Raw genomic sequence first — 13512 nt, 5'->3', positions numbered from 1 at the left:
CCTGTGGTTTGCAAATTAGTTGGTTTTGGGGGGTTTTAGGTTATTTACTTCGAGACAAAGTTTTAAACTGTATCCTCGAGTCCTGGCCTCTAACTCTCTATGTAAACAAGGATGACCCTGAACTGATCCTCCTGTCTCTACCTCCCAAGTACTAGGATTATGATTATGGGCATGTGCCACCATAGCTCGTTTATGCCATCAAAACCAGGACTTTGTCCATGCTAGGTGGGTACTCTACACTGAACTGCATTTCTAGCCTTAGAATGCTTTCGTGGGTAGAAATCTGGCCCTCTGCTTGTCCACTTCCATTACAGAAGAAAGCCAAGAGCACAAAGCAGAGCTTCGAGGGGCTGCACGCGAGTGGCCTCTGATCTCACTGGAGGTTCTGAGAAGACGAGAAGCCTCTTCATCTCAATGCCTTCTTGGGGGTTTTAAATATGTGAGGCCAGAGGGATTTGGCACGGATTCCTTTGCCCTGGCTACTGAAGGAACAAAGAAACTAGGACTGGTTCAGGAGGTGGAGTGAGGAGACCAAGAGACAGCAGGGGCCCTTGGACCTCATTACGAATTAGGCCACTTTAATATCCGTAATTAATTTTAACTCATCAGACTGAAAGAAAATGTTGAAAGAGACTTGGAAAACAGTAATTGGATGACCTTGCAAAAAGCCCAAATCATGGACAACATGTTTTCTTAATTAAAAATAACTGGGTCTATATATTGGGTGGGCAGGGTGAGTGTTGAATCAATCAAGTGAAATTATAATTTTAAAAAGTAATCAACAGTGCAAGTGAAGCCTTTGCAGTCTGAGGTCCGAGGAATCAAACTGGCCACAGTTCCCAAATGCAGTCTACCCCGCTGGCTGACTTCACCATCAGGCCCCTGAGGGGAATGCAGGCTATTAATTTAATTCAACAGACTGCCTCCCAGGGGAATAAACCAAAGCAGGCTGTCCTTTCTAGTTTTTATTTATTTATTTTTATTATTTTATTATTTATTTTTTTTAAAGCCTCAATCCTGACTGGTTTTGGTGGTAAATACAGGAACACCCATGCTGTGCGGTGCTTCCAAGAAATACCATGACAAGGAGAAGCAAAATGTCATATCACACTGGGTAATGGCTACTCAAGTGTCACATCCAAGTTACTGACGTAAGAGGAGGCTTAGTAAATCGCAGCCCGAAACTTAGCAGACACTTCTTCCCAGACACGTGGGGTGCTTGGAGAAGCTAAATCCATTCTTCCCGGGTCCCCAAAATGACAGTCGTAATGAGCCGCCTCAAAAACTAAGCACAGCCTCTAGAAATTATTTTACATCCTTGGGATTGCAGCAACGTGCTCTAAGCAACTACTTCCTCCACGTGGGTTTAAGGAGGTAACCTTCGAAAGTGTGCCGGGAGGCTGCATCTCATCAAACCAGAACAATCTGTGAGGTATTCCATACCCTCACAATACAGAGGCGGGGAGGGGTGCGTGACTGAAGCTCAGATCCACCAGGTAGGTTTCTCCAAACTCACAAAGTCGCAAGAAAGAGAAAATTCTGGCAGAGCATCTCACAGCAGATAGTCAAGGTCGCACTTGTTTTCTGGGCTGTTGAGTAACGCCAGGAAAACAGGACTCAGGAGCCCTTGCACCACCGGGAGGAATGAATATTGGCACTCGAACTCAGTGTCACATAACAGCTATGGACTTGCTTCCGGGAGCCTCCACTCCCTACTCCTCCCGGTTCTAGAGAAGACGTCCGAAAGTCGGAATTAACCCTCAGACAGTGGGGGCCGTTTCCTCTCTTTGCCCTCCCGACTTGCTCGTCCACATGGATCTGAATACCCTACCTGGGCTTGGCCGATCAGAGCACTTCCTGTAGCAAGAGGATCAGAGCTGGTCACGTGGTGTGAGCCAGTCCAATGAGCATCAAGGCCTGGCTTCCAGCTCAAGTCAGCAAGGGAGAGAACTCTATATTTGAAAATGAGGTTGCCCAGGTCTCTCTGAGACTCTGGATAACCTTAATGGACATTGACAATCGTTGTGAGGATTCTACCCGTGAGAAATGCAGGAAACAGAACTATCTAGAACCATCTGTTCCCAATAGTCTAACCAAGTTGGAGCGAGAAACCCAGTTAAATGGGCCAATAAAATCCATGTTAGAGGCTCCAGCTATCTGGTAAATACAACAAGTCTATAGTACCCAATAGTACACCACTTCATGCAAGTTGAGCCCAAAAATCTGAAATGCACCAGAACTTAGACCTCAGTTGATGGTTGTTGGTCAAACCAAAGTGCAGCAAAAATACTATATAAAACTAACATATAGTTATAGGTTTGTAAGGAGAACAGGGAATATAAATTAATTCTGTCATTAGACATAGGTCTTATTATCCCCAAGAAACTTCTGAAACTTCTCTGGCCATACACATGGGACCTGGGTTTGGTTCCTAGCCATCTACATGGTGGCTCACAAACATCTATAACTACCCCTGAAGACTGGGCACATCTTCTGACCTCCATGGGCACCAGGTATGCATGTGGCACACACACACACACATACAGGCAATGCATTCACGAATAAAATAAATCCAAAAATTAAAATAATTGGGGCGTTTCCATGATTTTATGGGAAGAAAACAAAAGGACTGTAGAAATCTCATCAAACAGAAGGATGCTTGTCTGAACCAAGAGGTGGGAATGAGATGTCTACATCCCCAGAGCGCTATGCTGAGGGGTCCTGGGATCCCATACAGGTATCTACGACTGGGCATCGCCACCATTCCTAGCTCCTCCCCCTCCCCCCACTAGCCACTGGTATTTGCTGAGCAGAAGCAGTTCAGCATCTGGAGCCAGAGGTACCTTTGTCGTGATGGGAACCAAGGCCCCGTCCACACCCACCTGAAGCACTGGAGCCCCGGGACACGTCCTGCGACTGGGTGGACCGATTGCGACTCTGCTGTCGACGCCGACTGGAGGCTGACCTGGTGGTGCGCACGTGGACCTCGCTCACCTTGAAGAAGGCCACCATGAAGGGCTGCTTGTCGTAAGGGCCGTCTCTGCCCACCAGGCCCGCCGCACGGGGGTTGACGTGGAGTCCTTTAATGCAAACCAAAGCCCACCCCTCTTTACTCCACGGAACCTTACTCTCAAAGCTACATGACGCGGCGACTCTTTCTAGTCTTCCGGGTAAAGGAGTAAAGAGTGGCAAGTGTGAACAGGGCTCCATGCATCCTCCCACCCTGGCTGGCTCCCTGTACTCAAAATGTGCCTCCCAACGTACAGGATCACCCCCGAGGAGTGTTCTGGTTTCCGGTCCTCCTATCCATCTGTATTTGCACTTTCTTTCTGACTTTATTTCCCAATTGTGCAGCAGGCCCAGGAACAGGGAGCCCGTCACTAGGGGAAGTTTCCTTACAGGTCCCTTGGCAAAATCACTGGACAGTCAGATCCTAACAACCCTCATTTTCCTCCTCGTCCTTTGATGCTGGGTAGAACCCAGAGCCTCTTGCTAAGCACGTGCCCCATCACTGGACGGTATGCACCCAACCTTCCGGTCTCCCCCTCAGGATCTCCCATCTGGCTCAGCCAGGGGAAGCTCTACTTCCATTGTTATTCTTGTGGGAGATATGGCCTGAGCCTGCTTCCAAGTCCTGGCCAGGAGAAAAGTTTTGCTTTTCGGTATGGTTATGAGGGAAGAGTAAATAAGGTCACCCTGGAATCAAGGGCTGGTTAAAACACAATGGTAGCACCGTAACTGCCACAGAGGAAATGAAGGAAAAGGTCTGTGTGGCAGAGGCTGGCAGGGCGCAAATCTCGACTCACCATCCCGAGTCACCACACTCAGCTGGAGTCCCATGTTGTGCTGCGGTGTCACCACCCACAGATTGCTAGTTGCTGTGATGTCGAATTCCAGCCAGCCTTCTTCGGAGGCCCACACCACCCGGGTGTCCAACAAAAATAGGTCAGAGTCTCTGCAGGAAAGGAAGAAAAATGGCGCAGCGAATCACCTGCTGTCCCGAGGCTCATTCCTCCTGTGTCTTGTCAAGAAAGAACGCTGAGGTCAGACCGTGCCCATCTGGTGACCAGCCCCAGCTCTGCCTGGATGGCACCGTAGAGGGCACAAACACGGCATAATTAGCAAAGACACAGACCGTGAGCTCTCAGGAGGCTTCATAAATTCACCAACACCTCCTGCCTCCTACACCAAATCTTTCTTGGAATTAAGGTAAATTGTAAACATTATTTCATTTCTCTGGATACTTCGTTCATTTTTATTACTGCATTGTTTTACTCATGGTGCTTTTTATTGGCTAAGAGCATAATTATGGCTAGTGAGCCCCGAAACATAGAAGGCAGGTATAAGACTAGATTAAATCAGGATCCAAATGATATATAAAAAATTAGGTGTCTCTGGCATCAAATCTCTGTAGATACCATCAGGTTATATGTATAAGATATATATGAATCAAGAACAAATTTTACATTTAGACTTAGCAACCATTTCCAAGATATCTCATTCTATGTGTGCAAAGTACCCCCCACCGTGGAAAGCATTTCTCAGTTTCATGAAATTTACGCAGCCTCCACTGGTTTAAAATAAGCATCAGATTCTAATAGTGTCCATTTACAAAGCGCTCTCCTCTACCTTGCTTTACTCACTGCTATGATAATCATCACTGCTGGAGTACAGCTATTTCCATCCTCAGCTGGGAAACTGAGTCTCAGACATGAGGCTATGGGGCCGGATCATGTAATCAGGATGAAAGCTAAGCAAGTAGGAAAATCTAGTCAGTGGACAAAGAGAGGGGCTCAACTCCAAGTCAAAAAGCTTTCCCTACGGACAATCTTTTGAGATGATTTCCAAAGACAACTCGCGATGGTGAGAAAAGTTCATTCCTCATTCAACAGCATCTTCTGAGGGCCATGCAGCATCTGAGTTCAGAGTCTGAGATTTCTTTCGTGGGAAATACACTTTTTTTCCTGCTTCCAAGGCAGCTCGGCGTTAGCAGGGAACTCTACTGTCACTGTTTTCAAGTGTAAACAGTACGTAGAGTGACAGGCAGTTTACTCAGCTGCTTGGCAGTCTGCAGGGGTGGACTTGAGCTTGTCCTCCTTAAAGCTCTCCCCTGCGTGGATGTGTCACGTTCCCTGTGGACAGACTACCCCCGCTGTGACTGGGGCAACAGCTTTGAGCCCAGAGATGAGGGATGTTCACGGAAAACAGCAAGAGGGGACTGGGAGTCCAATGCTTTGAAGTTAAGATGCAGAAGGACATCAAGTCCACACTGCAAGGTCATAGAAGACCCTCATCCAGAAATAACACAGACGGTACAAACAGCTCTGGGGGAAAAACAGCCCCGTACGGATGCAGGCTGAGGATGTAGTCATCTAAGACTGTGGCTGGCACTCCCCAGAACCAAGATCCAGAGGGAATCAAGCAATCTAGTATCTAAGGACGTGCAATAGGACGCAGGCAGACACAGGGTGGGTGTGACAAGGCTGGCAGGCCGAGTTGGAATGGACTTATGCTTCTGTTTGTAAAGAGGGGTTCATAAGAAAGGATGGGGACCTGAGCAGGCTGGTGCCCACCTGTAACCCCAGCACTAAAAACCATTGTCTACAATGGAGACGAAGAACGAGAATGGGGAGAGAAGGGATGAGTGAATGAGGAAAGCAAACATGTGGATCTGGAAGCAAGTAGAATCTGGGGCAATTGTAAAAAAAAAAAAAAAAAGCTGGTAAGAAAGATTAATTACTACAATGTGGAAGAAATTACATTTACACCATTGTACTGGCTAGCTATATGTCAACTTGACAGAGACTAGTCATCAGAGGAGGGGAAGTCAACTGGGAAAATGTCTGCATAAAAATCTCGTTGTAGTCAAGCCTGAAGGACATTTTCTTAATTAGTGATTCAGGAAGGAGGGTCCAGCCCATTGTAGGTGGGGCCTCTCCTGGGCTGCTAGCCCTGAGTTCTTTAAGAAAGCAGCTGAGTTAGCCAGGAGGAGCAAGCCAGAAAGCAGCACTCCTCCGTGGCCTCTGCCTCAGCTCCTGCCACCAGGTTCCTGCCCTGTGGAGTTCCTTTCCTGACTTCCTTCAGGGACGCACAAGGTTATGGACGTGTAGCCCAATAAACTCTTTCCTCCTAAAGCTGCTTTGCCCATGGTGATTCATCCATCGCAGGAATAGAAACCCTGACCATGACAATGGCTCATGGCCATGAGTTTCTGTCGATAACTACTGCCGTTATCTTGGGTACCCAGAATGTGTGGTTGTTTCTGTGGTACCCATTGCTCACTATAATGAAGGCCGTGGCCGTTGTCAATGCTTGTGACACTGGCTAAGCAAGTGCAGACCAACAGCACTTGATCTGGTTCAAGATCAGAGAGGGAAATCTTGGCTTTAAGATGCCCAGGTCCTGCTCCAAGGGACAGCAGTGATTCCCTTCCTCGTGGCTGTGACAAAAGTGCTTGACAGACACAACTTAAAGAAGGAAGGATCACTTTTGCCTCGTGGGTTCAGAGACGAATCCACGGTTGCTTGGACCCATGGGTGTAGGTAGAACATCCTGATTACAAAAGCATGGGGAAGAGCTATTTACTGTGAGGAAGTCTCTTTGAAACGGAGGTGAAGGAAGGGGGGATAAGGGTACAGAGGGAAGGAAATAGGGGAGAGGAAGGGAGGGAGGAAAAGGACAATATAGCCCCAGCTAGCCTCTAGCTAGGCCTTAGACCTCGAAAATGCTACAGCCAGTTAGAGGCCAAGTGTGTAACACACCAGACTGTCTTGTTCATATTCAAAGGATAACAAGAAGTAATAACACAGAGAGACTTATGTAACAGGGTTAAATGAGATAAAACTTAAAGAAGATATCACTTTTTGCCTCATGCAGGGGTTGGGGATTTTGGACTCAGTGGTAGAGCATCTTGCCTTAGCAAAAGCATGGGGAAGGCCCTGGGTTCAGTCCTCAGTTCTGAAAAAAAGAAAAAAAAAAAAAGAAATATACATGCATACATATACACATAGTTCCACAGGCCACTGTACCAGAGGCTGCTCTCTCTCTCTCTTTCTCTCTCTCTCTCTCTCTCTCTCTCTCTCTCTCTCTCTCTCTCTCCCTCTCTTCCTCTCTCTCTCTCTCTCTGTGTGTGTGTGTGTGTGTGTCTGTCTCTGTCTCTCTCTCTGTCTCTGTGTATGTGTCTGTCTCTCTCTGTCTCTGTCTCTCTCCACCTCTCTCTCTCTCTCTCTGTATGTCTGTCTCTCTATGTCTCTCTCTCCCTCTCACCCTCTCTCTCTCTCTCTCTCTCTCTCTCTCTCTCTCTCTCTCTCTCTCTCTCTCTCTCTCTGTCTCTCTGTCTCTCTCTCTCTGTCTCTCTGTGTCTGTCTCTCTGTCTCTCTGTCTCTCTCTGTCTCTGTCTCTCTCCACTTCTCTCTCTCTCTCTCTGTATGTCTGTCTCTCTATGTCTCTCTCTCTGTATCTCTCTCTCTCTCTCTCTCTCTCTCTGTGTGTGTGTGTGTGTGTGTGTGTGTGTGTGTGTGTGTATGTGTGTGTGTGTACGCACGCTTTACTGCATACCTTTGGCTGGCCTGGCTCTCACTATGTAGACCAGGTTGGTCTCCAAATATCTGCCACCCTGATGTAAAAAAGGCACCACATAAGACCTACTGTCTCAAAGTAGATAGTAAGAACTGACACCAGAGTTACCGTCTACCTCCCACACAGATGCCCACACTCCACCTTCTGCATCTCCACAGAAGACGCTATGGCAAATGGAGACTTCAGGTAAACTGAAACTGAAAACCATTGATTGGAATGGTTTGATTGTAGGCTTTGACCAAAGTTCATTGATAGAGATGGCCACATATGCGAGTGTCCTGTGTCAAGAAGCTCATCTGGAATGTTCCATTATGAGGAACTCCTTGCCAGTGATTCTTGGCTTGGGTGCCAGAGGCTCATTCTTCATGGCCTCTGTTCCCAGCTATAAAAAGCGAAGTCTAAAATTGTTCACAGTACAGGCTGAAAATACCGAGCAAATGCTCAAATAAGTAAGAGGTCAAGACCCAGTGTGTTTAAAGACTCAAGACACAGTGAGTTGGCTTCATATAGAAAATGGGGCAGCCACGGGGTTAGAAGACATGAGTGGCCTTCCATACCAGGTCAGGGTGACTGAAGGATGCATGCAGAAAGGCACCTGGTATGGCAAATTGTGGTGGAACCCCAAGACCTTCCTGATTTTTTCCTATTCCTCCCATTTAAGAGAACACTGTGTGATTGGTGTGACAGTGTCACAAACACCTATAAAGTCTGAAGATGTCCCCTCCACAAAGTCCCAGGCTTGGAACTTATTCCCCAGTGCAGCAGTGCTGAGATGGGTCTTCAGGGTGTGATTACATTGCAAGGGCTCTCCCCAAATGAATGGATGCTAGGTATCCTTGTCACCAGCGAAGGTTCCTGATCAGAGGATAAGGTTCCCCTTCTCTCTCTTCATGGGTGCACTCTTTTTCCTTTCTTAATTTCAATCCCAGGATGATACAGGAGAGGGTCCCTATAAGCTATGGCTCCCTGATCTCAGACTGCCCATTCTCCCGAACTGTGGACTAAGAAATCATTGTTCTCTGTAAGATACCAGGCTCAGGTATTTTATTATAGTGAGACAAAATGGACGTATTTTACACAATTAGTGCAAGGAACTTTACAAAGGAATTAAACTCTAGGAATTAAGGATCTAGGAACTCACACATATGGTTCTGCTCCAACTCACACTCATTCATTTCTTCAGTGACTCATATCTTTGTCTACTGACCCCTCTGGAAAGTGTGGCCTCCCTTGAGTAGATCTAGGCCTCTTGCTCAGTGCTGGAGTACTTGTCCAACATGTACAAGGGTTCCAACCCAAGTACAGGAAAAATAAGAGTCCACCAAACCAAACAGGATGCATCTGATCCTCTTAATCATACTCTGGCAGAGTTGAGATGAGATGGCCTGGGCTGAGATTTGCCGTAAATGAAGGCTCCCTGTCTCACCACAGTTACCCCGCCTGGGTTATTTGGCCTTTCTTTCTGGCATGGCAGACTCAACTCACATATACATTCCTTCCTAAGACCTGGAATGTTCCAGTTTGTGGGCATAGCTGTCCCCATACTGTGACTCTGCTACCAAGGTACCTTCCAGGTTAGTACTACTTCATTGGGTAAAACAAGGCAGGCTTTTCCTTCACTTGTTCCAGAGAGGGACAGGAGGCTCCTGAATATCCATTCTCCTGATAGACTATAGCCAATATCCGGTACCCTGTCAGAAACTTGTGTTTATCATAACCCATTTTATTAGAAAAGGAATGTTCTTGATGAAGTAGAATTTATTCATTTGAAATAAACAGATTTGCAATACATTCCTTTGCTGTGTAAGGTCTGGATTCAGTGGTTACTTAAGATACAAAACAAAATTCAAATGCTGGTAAATTCAACTCAACAAGAAGAATCTAGCTTTTGAAGAGACTAAAAGTAAAAACAAAACAAAAGGGGAGAATATTTGACACTCAACTTTGTATAAGGTCCATATTTATATTTGTGCCACTAGAAAAGGAATTGTAAATTCGAAAATAGAATACTACAAATCAGAATGCACTGCTACATGTGTGCACATGGACATGCATACACACACACACACACACATACATACACACACACAGTGCACATACAGGCACGCAGGCAAGTATACACATGGGTTTGAGTAGCAGTGACCAATAACTACATAAATTGGTTGTTATAATTGACCTTCTAGCACTTGATTGTGCTAGGTTTTTCCCTCAGTGACTATCATATTCCAAGATGCTGTAAATACCACAGGCACCCTTCCAGATTTATCCAGTACAAACCACTTTGCTGTCAGAAGACAAAGTATTAGCAGTGTTTTCCCCATGCCTGCTCCAAGAGCTTCTGCTCCTCCTCGGCACCCTAACAGAGGAGTATGGCCAGCTCCAGCACAGGTTTGCCTATACTGTGTAAGCACCTTGGTCCTCAAGGTCAAGCAGCCAATAGCGCATGCTCCTAACTCTCTTCCCTGCAACCTCCAGTGAAGTCGGAATCGATCAGACTATGACCCCTCAACTGCCGAGCTTTGTGCTTCATAAGCCAAGGTGGGGTCTGAGCAGGTGTATATTTGACAGGCTGGAGAAAGATGCAGACACTACTGGTCTGGGGGAACACTCTATGAGGACGGGTTCAAAGCATAGCACCTCTCTTTAAAGACTTTGGTTCTCCCTTTGCCTTGACCAGTAGACTTAAGTTTGGAGGCTATCTGCTCTCAAGATGTCTCAGGGGAAGTCAGATGGAGGCTGGGCTAGGAGCTAATGTTTGGTTGTATTCTGAACTAGTTATCAAGTTAGGCCGATAAGCAGAGTCACAGAAAGAACAAGTCCAAAGCTTAGTGTTTGAGAGAACAGATAGAGATATAAAGGGAACTGATTACTTTATATACAGCCAGGGCTTTTCAACCTGTCTGCTTTAGCTACTGAACAAAACAATGATTCCATGTCCTAGCGTCTTTTCCAGCCTGCCCTGGTGACAAAGAGAGTGAAGAACCCCATACCTTTTGAATAAGAACACACCTAAATCTTACCTATTTTAATTCTCCGATCCTACATTTCTACATCTCCGTCCAATGTAGGGAAATGAAACAGTTAAATTACTGCTAATTTGGTTTGGGGTTGGGGGGGAAGATGCTTCATAAAATATCCTGACCGCTAATGTAGCCTGCCAATCCACATGTATGGGGAAGCATGCAATCAAAAGCAATCAGCTTCTAGTAATGAATAATACATAAGGCGCCGAGTACAGAAACATAAACCTTCCTATCTCATCAATCTGCGTGTGTAACCAGTACCCAAGGGCTTGCTGTCTTCTCCTACCACGCACCATGGCTTTCCTCCAAGGTGGAACACCTCCGCATTCTCCTGGGTATAGATGACATTTTTATAACTTTAATTCCACACTGTGCTTTACAATCAGACAATGGTATATGGAGCTAGGCTTGGTGACTACTCAAGCTTGGGCTTTGGTTTCCTGCTTCAGATAGGGAGCCTTCGGGGTAGAAAGGGCATAGATTTAACAGGGAAGACTTAGTGAGCTTCCTGGATGCATTTCACAGCCCCCTTCTCAAATGGAAAAGGACCAATACCAAAAGGTTTACTGCTAGCCTGAGGCCCACACTCAGCTATGAAAGCCATGCAGAAAAGAGAACATGGTGTGGCTAGGGACCAGGATAAAAGGTTTTCTTCTCCTGAAGCAACAAAAATGACTTCTCATCCTGGTTTTCTCAAATTTGCCCTTTTTAGAAAAGAAATTGTCTCCCGTGTCTGAAATGGTTGAGTTTTATCTTCTCTGAAAACCCAATAGCATTTCACAGCAGCACTTTCTATCCGTGAGTAATACTGTTCTAAAGAAATGCCTGTTCTGGGTCCTGCAGCTGAGCCAGCTACTGTAATGGGGTGTCGTTATAGATCTGTTTGATTAATAATATATGCATCAGTATTTGGGGGAAATCCATTGAGAGACTTCCCAATTCAAATGCTAGTAAGATGCTGGTCCCCATACTTCTGGTTATGAAGTGTTAACTAACACCCCACCCCCAACCCAAAACAAACAAAAAACACAACACAACACAAAACAAAACAAAAAACCCAAAAGGAATGTGTTGACAGACTCGCCTGTTTGAAAGCATATTTAAGTGGGAAGCCAGGAAACACATGAGCGGTCAAACTCTAGACCCCAGAGTGGGTCAGGGCCCTGAGGTGAGTGAGGTGTTTGCTGATGCTCATTTCAGAACATTTGTGAATTTCTGCAACCACCACACCAAAGCAGAAAGCAGAAGCTAACATACTATCACCAGCTAAGGACAAAAATGAGAGTGATGATGATGATGTGATGGTGGTAATGATGATGATGATGATGTGATGGTGGTGGTGGTGATGGTGGTGGTGATGATGAAGATGTGATGGTGGTAATGATGATGATGATGTGATGGTGGTAATGATGATGATGGTGGTAATGATGATGATGGTGGTGATGGTGATGGTGATAGTGATGATGGGTTGAAGGTATCTAGGGCAGGAAAGAGGAAGGTCTCAATGGAAGCAGCCTGCCTAGAAGTGAACACGTAGACGTGATCTCACAGAGGTTTGGGTTCAATTTTCTTCTTCAAGTCCTGGCTGCCATGAACACCAATATTTTCATTTGAGATATTTGCCAAGCATTAAGCTGTGTATACACGGGATAGGAAGTTGAGAAAACAAGCAGAAAGAAGCTGTTTAGAAGCTTCAGAGAAATAGAAGGATTTTCTGGCAGGTTCACAATGCTGGGGGAGTTAAAATGAGAGTTCAGAGCCCACCAAGGATGAGGGCCTCTGCTAAGCATCCTGGTCTCAGCTGAAACCTCCAGGGGGCTGAGCTGCAAGAGGAGGGGAAACCAGAAACAGATGAGCCTTAGCAGACCCGGAAGCCCCACCTCATCTAGGACAAAAGGATAAAGTGGTCTGCTTGCACTGCCTCTGACTTCCAGAAGAATGTTCAATTCCGTCAGCAAGGAAGCGACAATGTCTATAGCTGCTTTTATTAAATTATACACGAAATTTAATAAACAAAAAGTTGTCAGGCAAGTCAGGAAATAAAATCAAATGCAGAAAACAATCAAGGAACTAAAGAGACAACGTAAATAGACCCAGAGATGATCCAAACACCAGATCCAGACCTAGTTTCTGAATCCAAGCTTACAGAATGGTAAGAAGCCACAAATGGACCTTTTTCCAGGGTCTAAAATAGCAATATTTGAACATTTAATGTAGTGATACATATAAAGGATTAAAGACCACATAATCTGATGAAATCAGAAAAAAATATAAAATGTAACATCAATTCCTAATCTTAAAAAAAAAAGACTCTTAGAAAGTTTAGAGGATAATTTCTTCAGTCTACTTAGTTGTTTGAAATTTCTATAGAAATATTTATAACAACCATCTTTAATGGTAAAATAGTAAATCTCTCACTCACTCCCAAAGATTAGTGTGTAAGTAGATTTCAAAAGTACATTGGACTTCCTAGCCAGTAAAATTCAAAGAAAGAAAGAAAGAAAGAAGAGAGAGAGAGAGAGAGAGAGAGAGAGAGAGAGAGAGAGAGAGAGAGAGGAAAGAAGGAAGGAAAGAAGGAAGGGAAGGAAGGAAGAACGAAATGAATTGTAAAAAAGTGATATTTACAGTTGATTCGATTATACTCATAAATATTTCAAAAGTCTGAACAGAAAGGATTAGTGTTAACATAAATTGTCAAGTTTCTGGATACAAGATCAATACACAAAAATCAATTGCAGTTCTAGATGGGAGCACAAGTCAATCAACACACATACACACACCCCACACACACTAATATTTACCATTAGAATTGAACATTTTAATGCCAGGATTGGAGAGATGACTCAATGCTGTGGTGCGAACCCATGAGATAGGTGAATGAGAACCGCAATACTTGGGTAACACGCTGAGC

At 45.2% G+C, this 13512-nt stretch overlaps 1 protein-coding gene across 1 annotated transcript in view; it reads right to left on the bottom strand.

The window, feature by feature from the left end:
* The window catches only part of Bmp6 (bone morphogenetic protein 6), a 151959-nt gene that overhangs the window by 11198 nt on the left and 127249 nt on the right, over nt 1-13512 (bottom strand). Inside the window, exons 3-4 of the mRNA XM_032884264.1 lie at nt 3807-3955; nt 2883-3080 (exon numbers count right to left, since the gene is read on the bottom strand). Of these exons, the coding sequence (XP_032740155.1) occupies nt 2883-3080; nt 3807-3955 (347 nt within the window). The remainder of the gene's footprint in view (nt 1-2882; nt 3081-3806; nt 3956-13512) is intronic.

This window comes from Rattus rattus, chromosome 14 (genome assembly GCF_011064425.1).
Source record: "Rattus rattus isolate New Zealand chromosome 14, Rrattus_CSIRO_v1, whole genome shotgun sequence".
Lineage (NCBI taxonomy): Eukaryota > Metazoa > Chordata > Mammalia > Rodentia > Muridae > Rattus > Rattus rattus.
The sequence above is the reverse complement of the archived record's forward strand: the minus strand, read 5'-3'. Positions and strand labels throughout refer to the sequence as shown.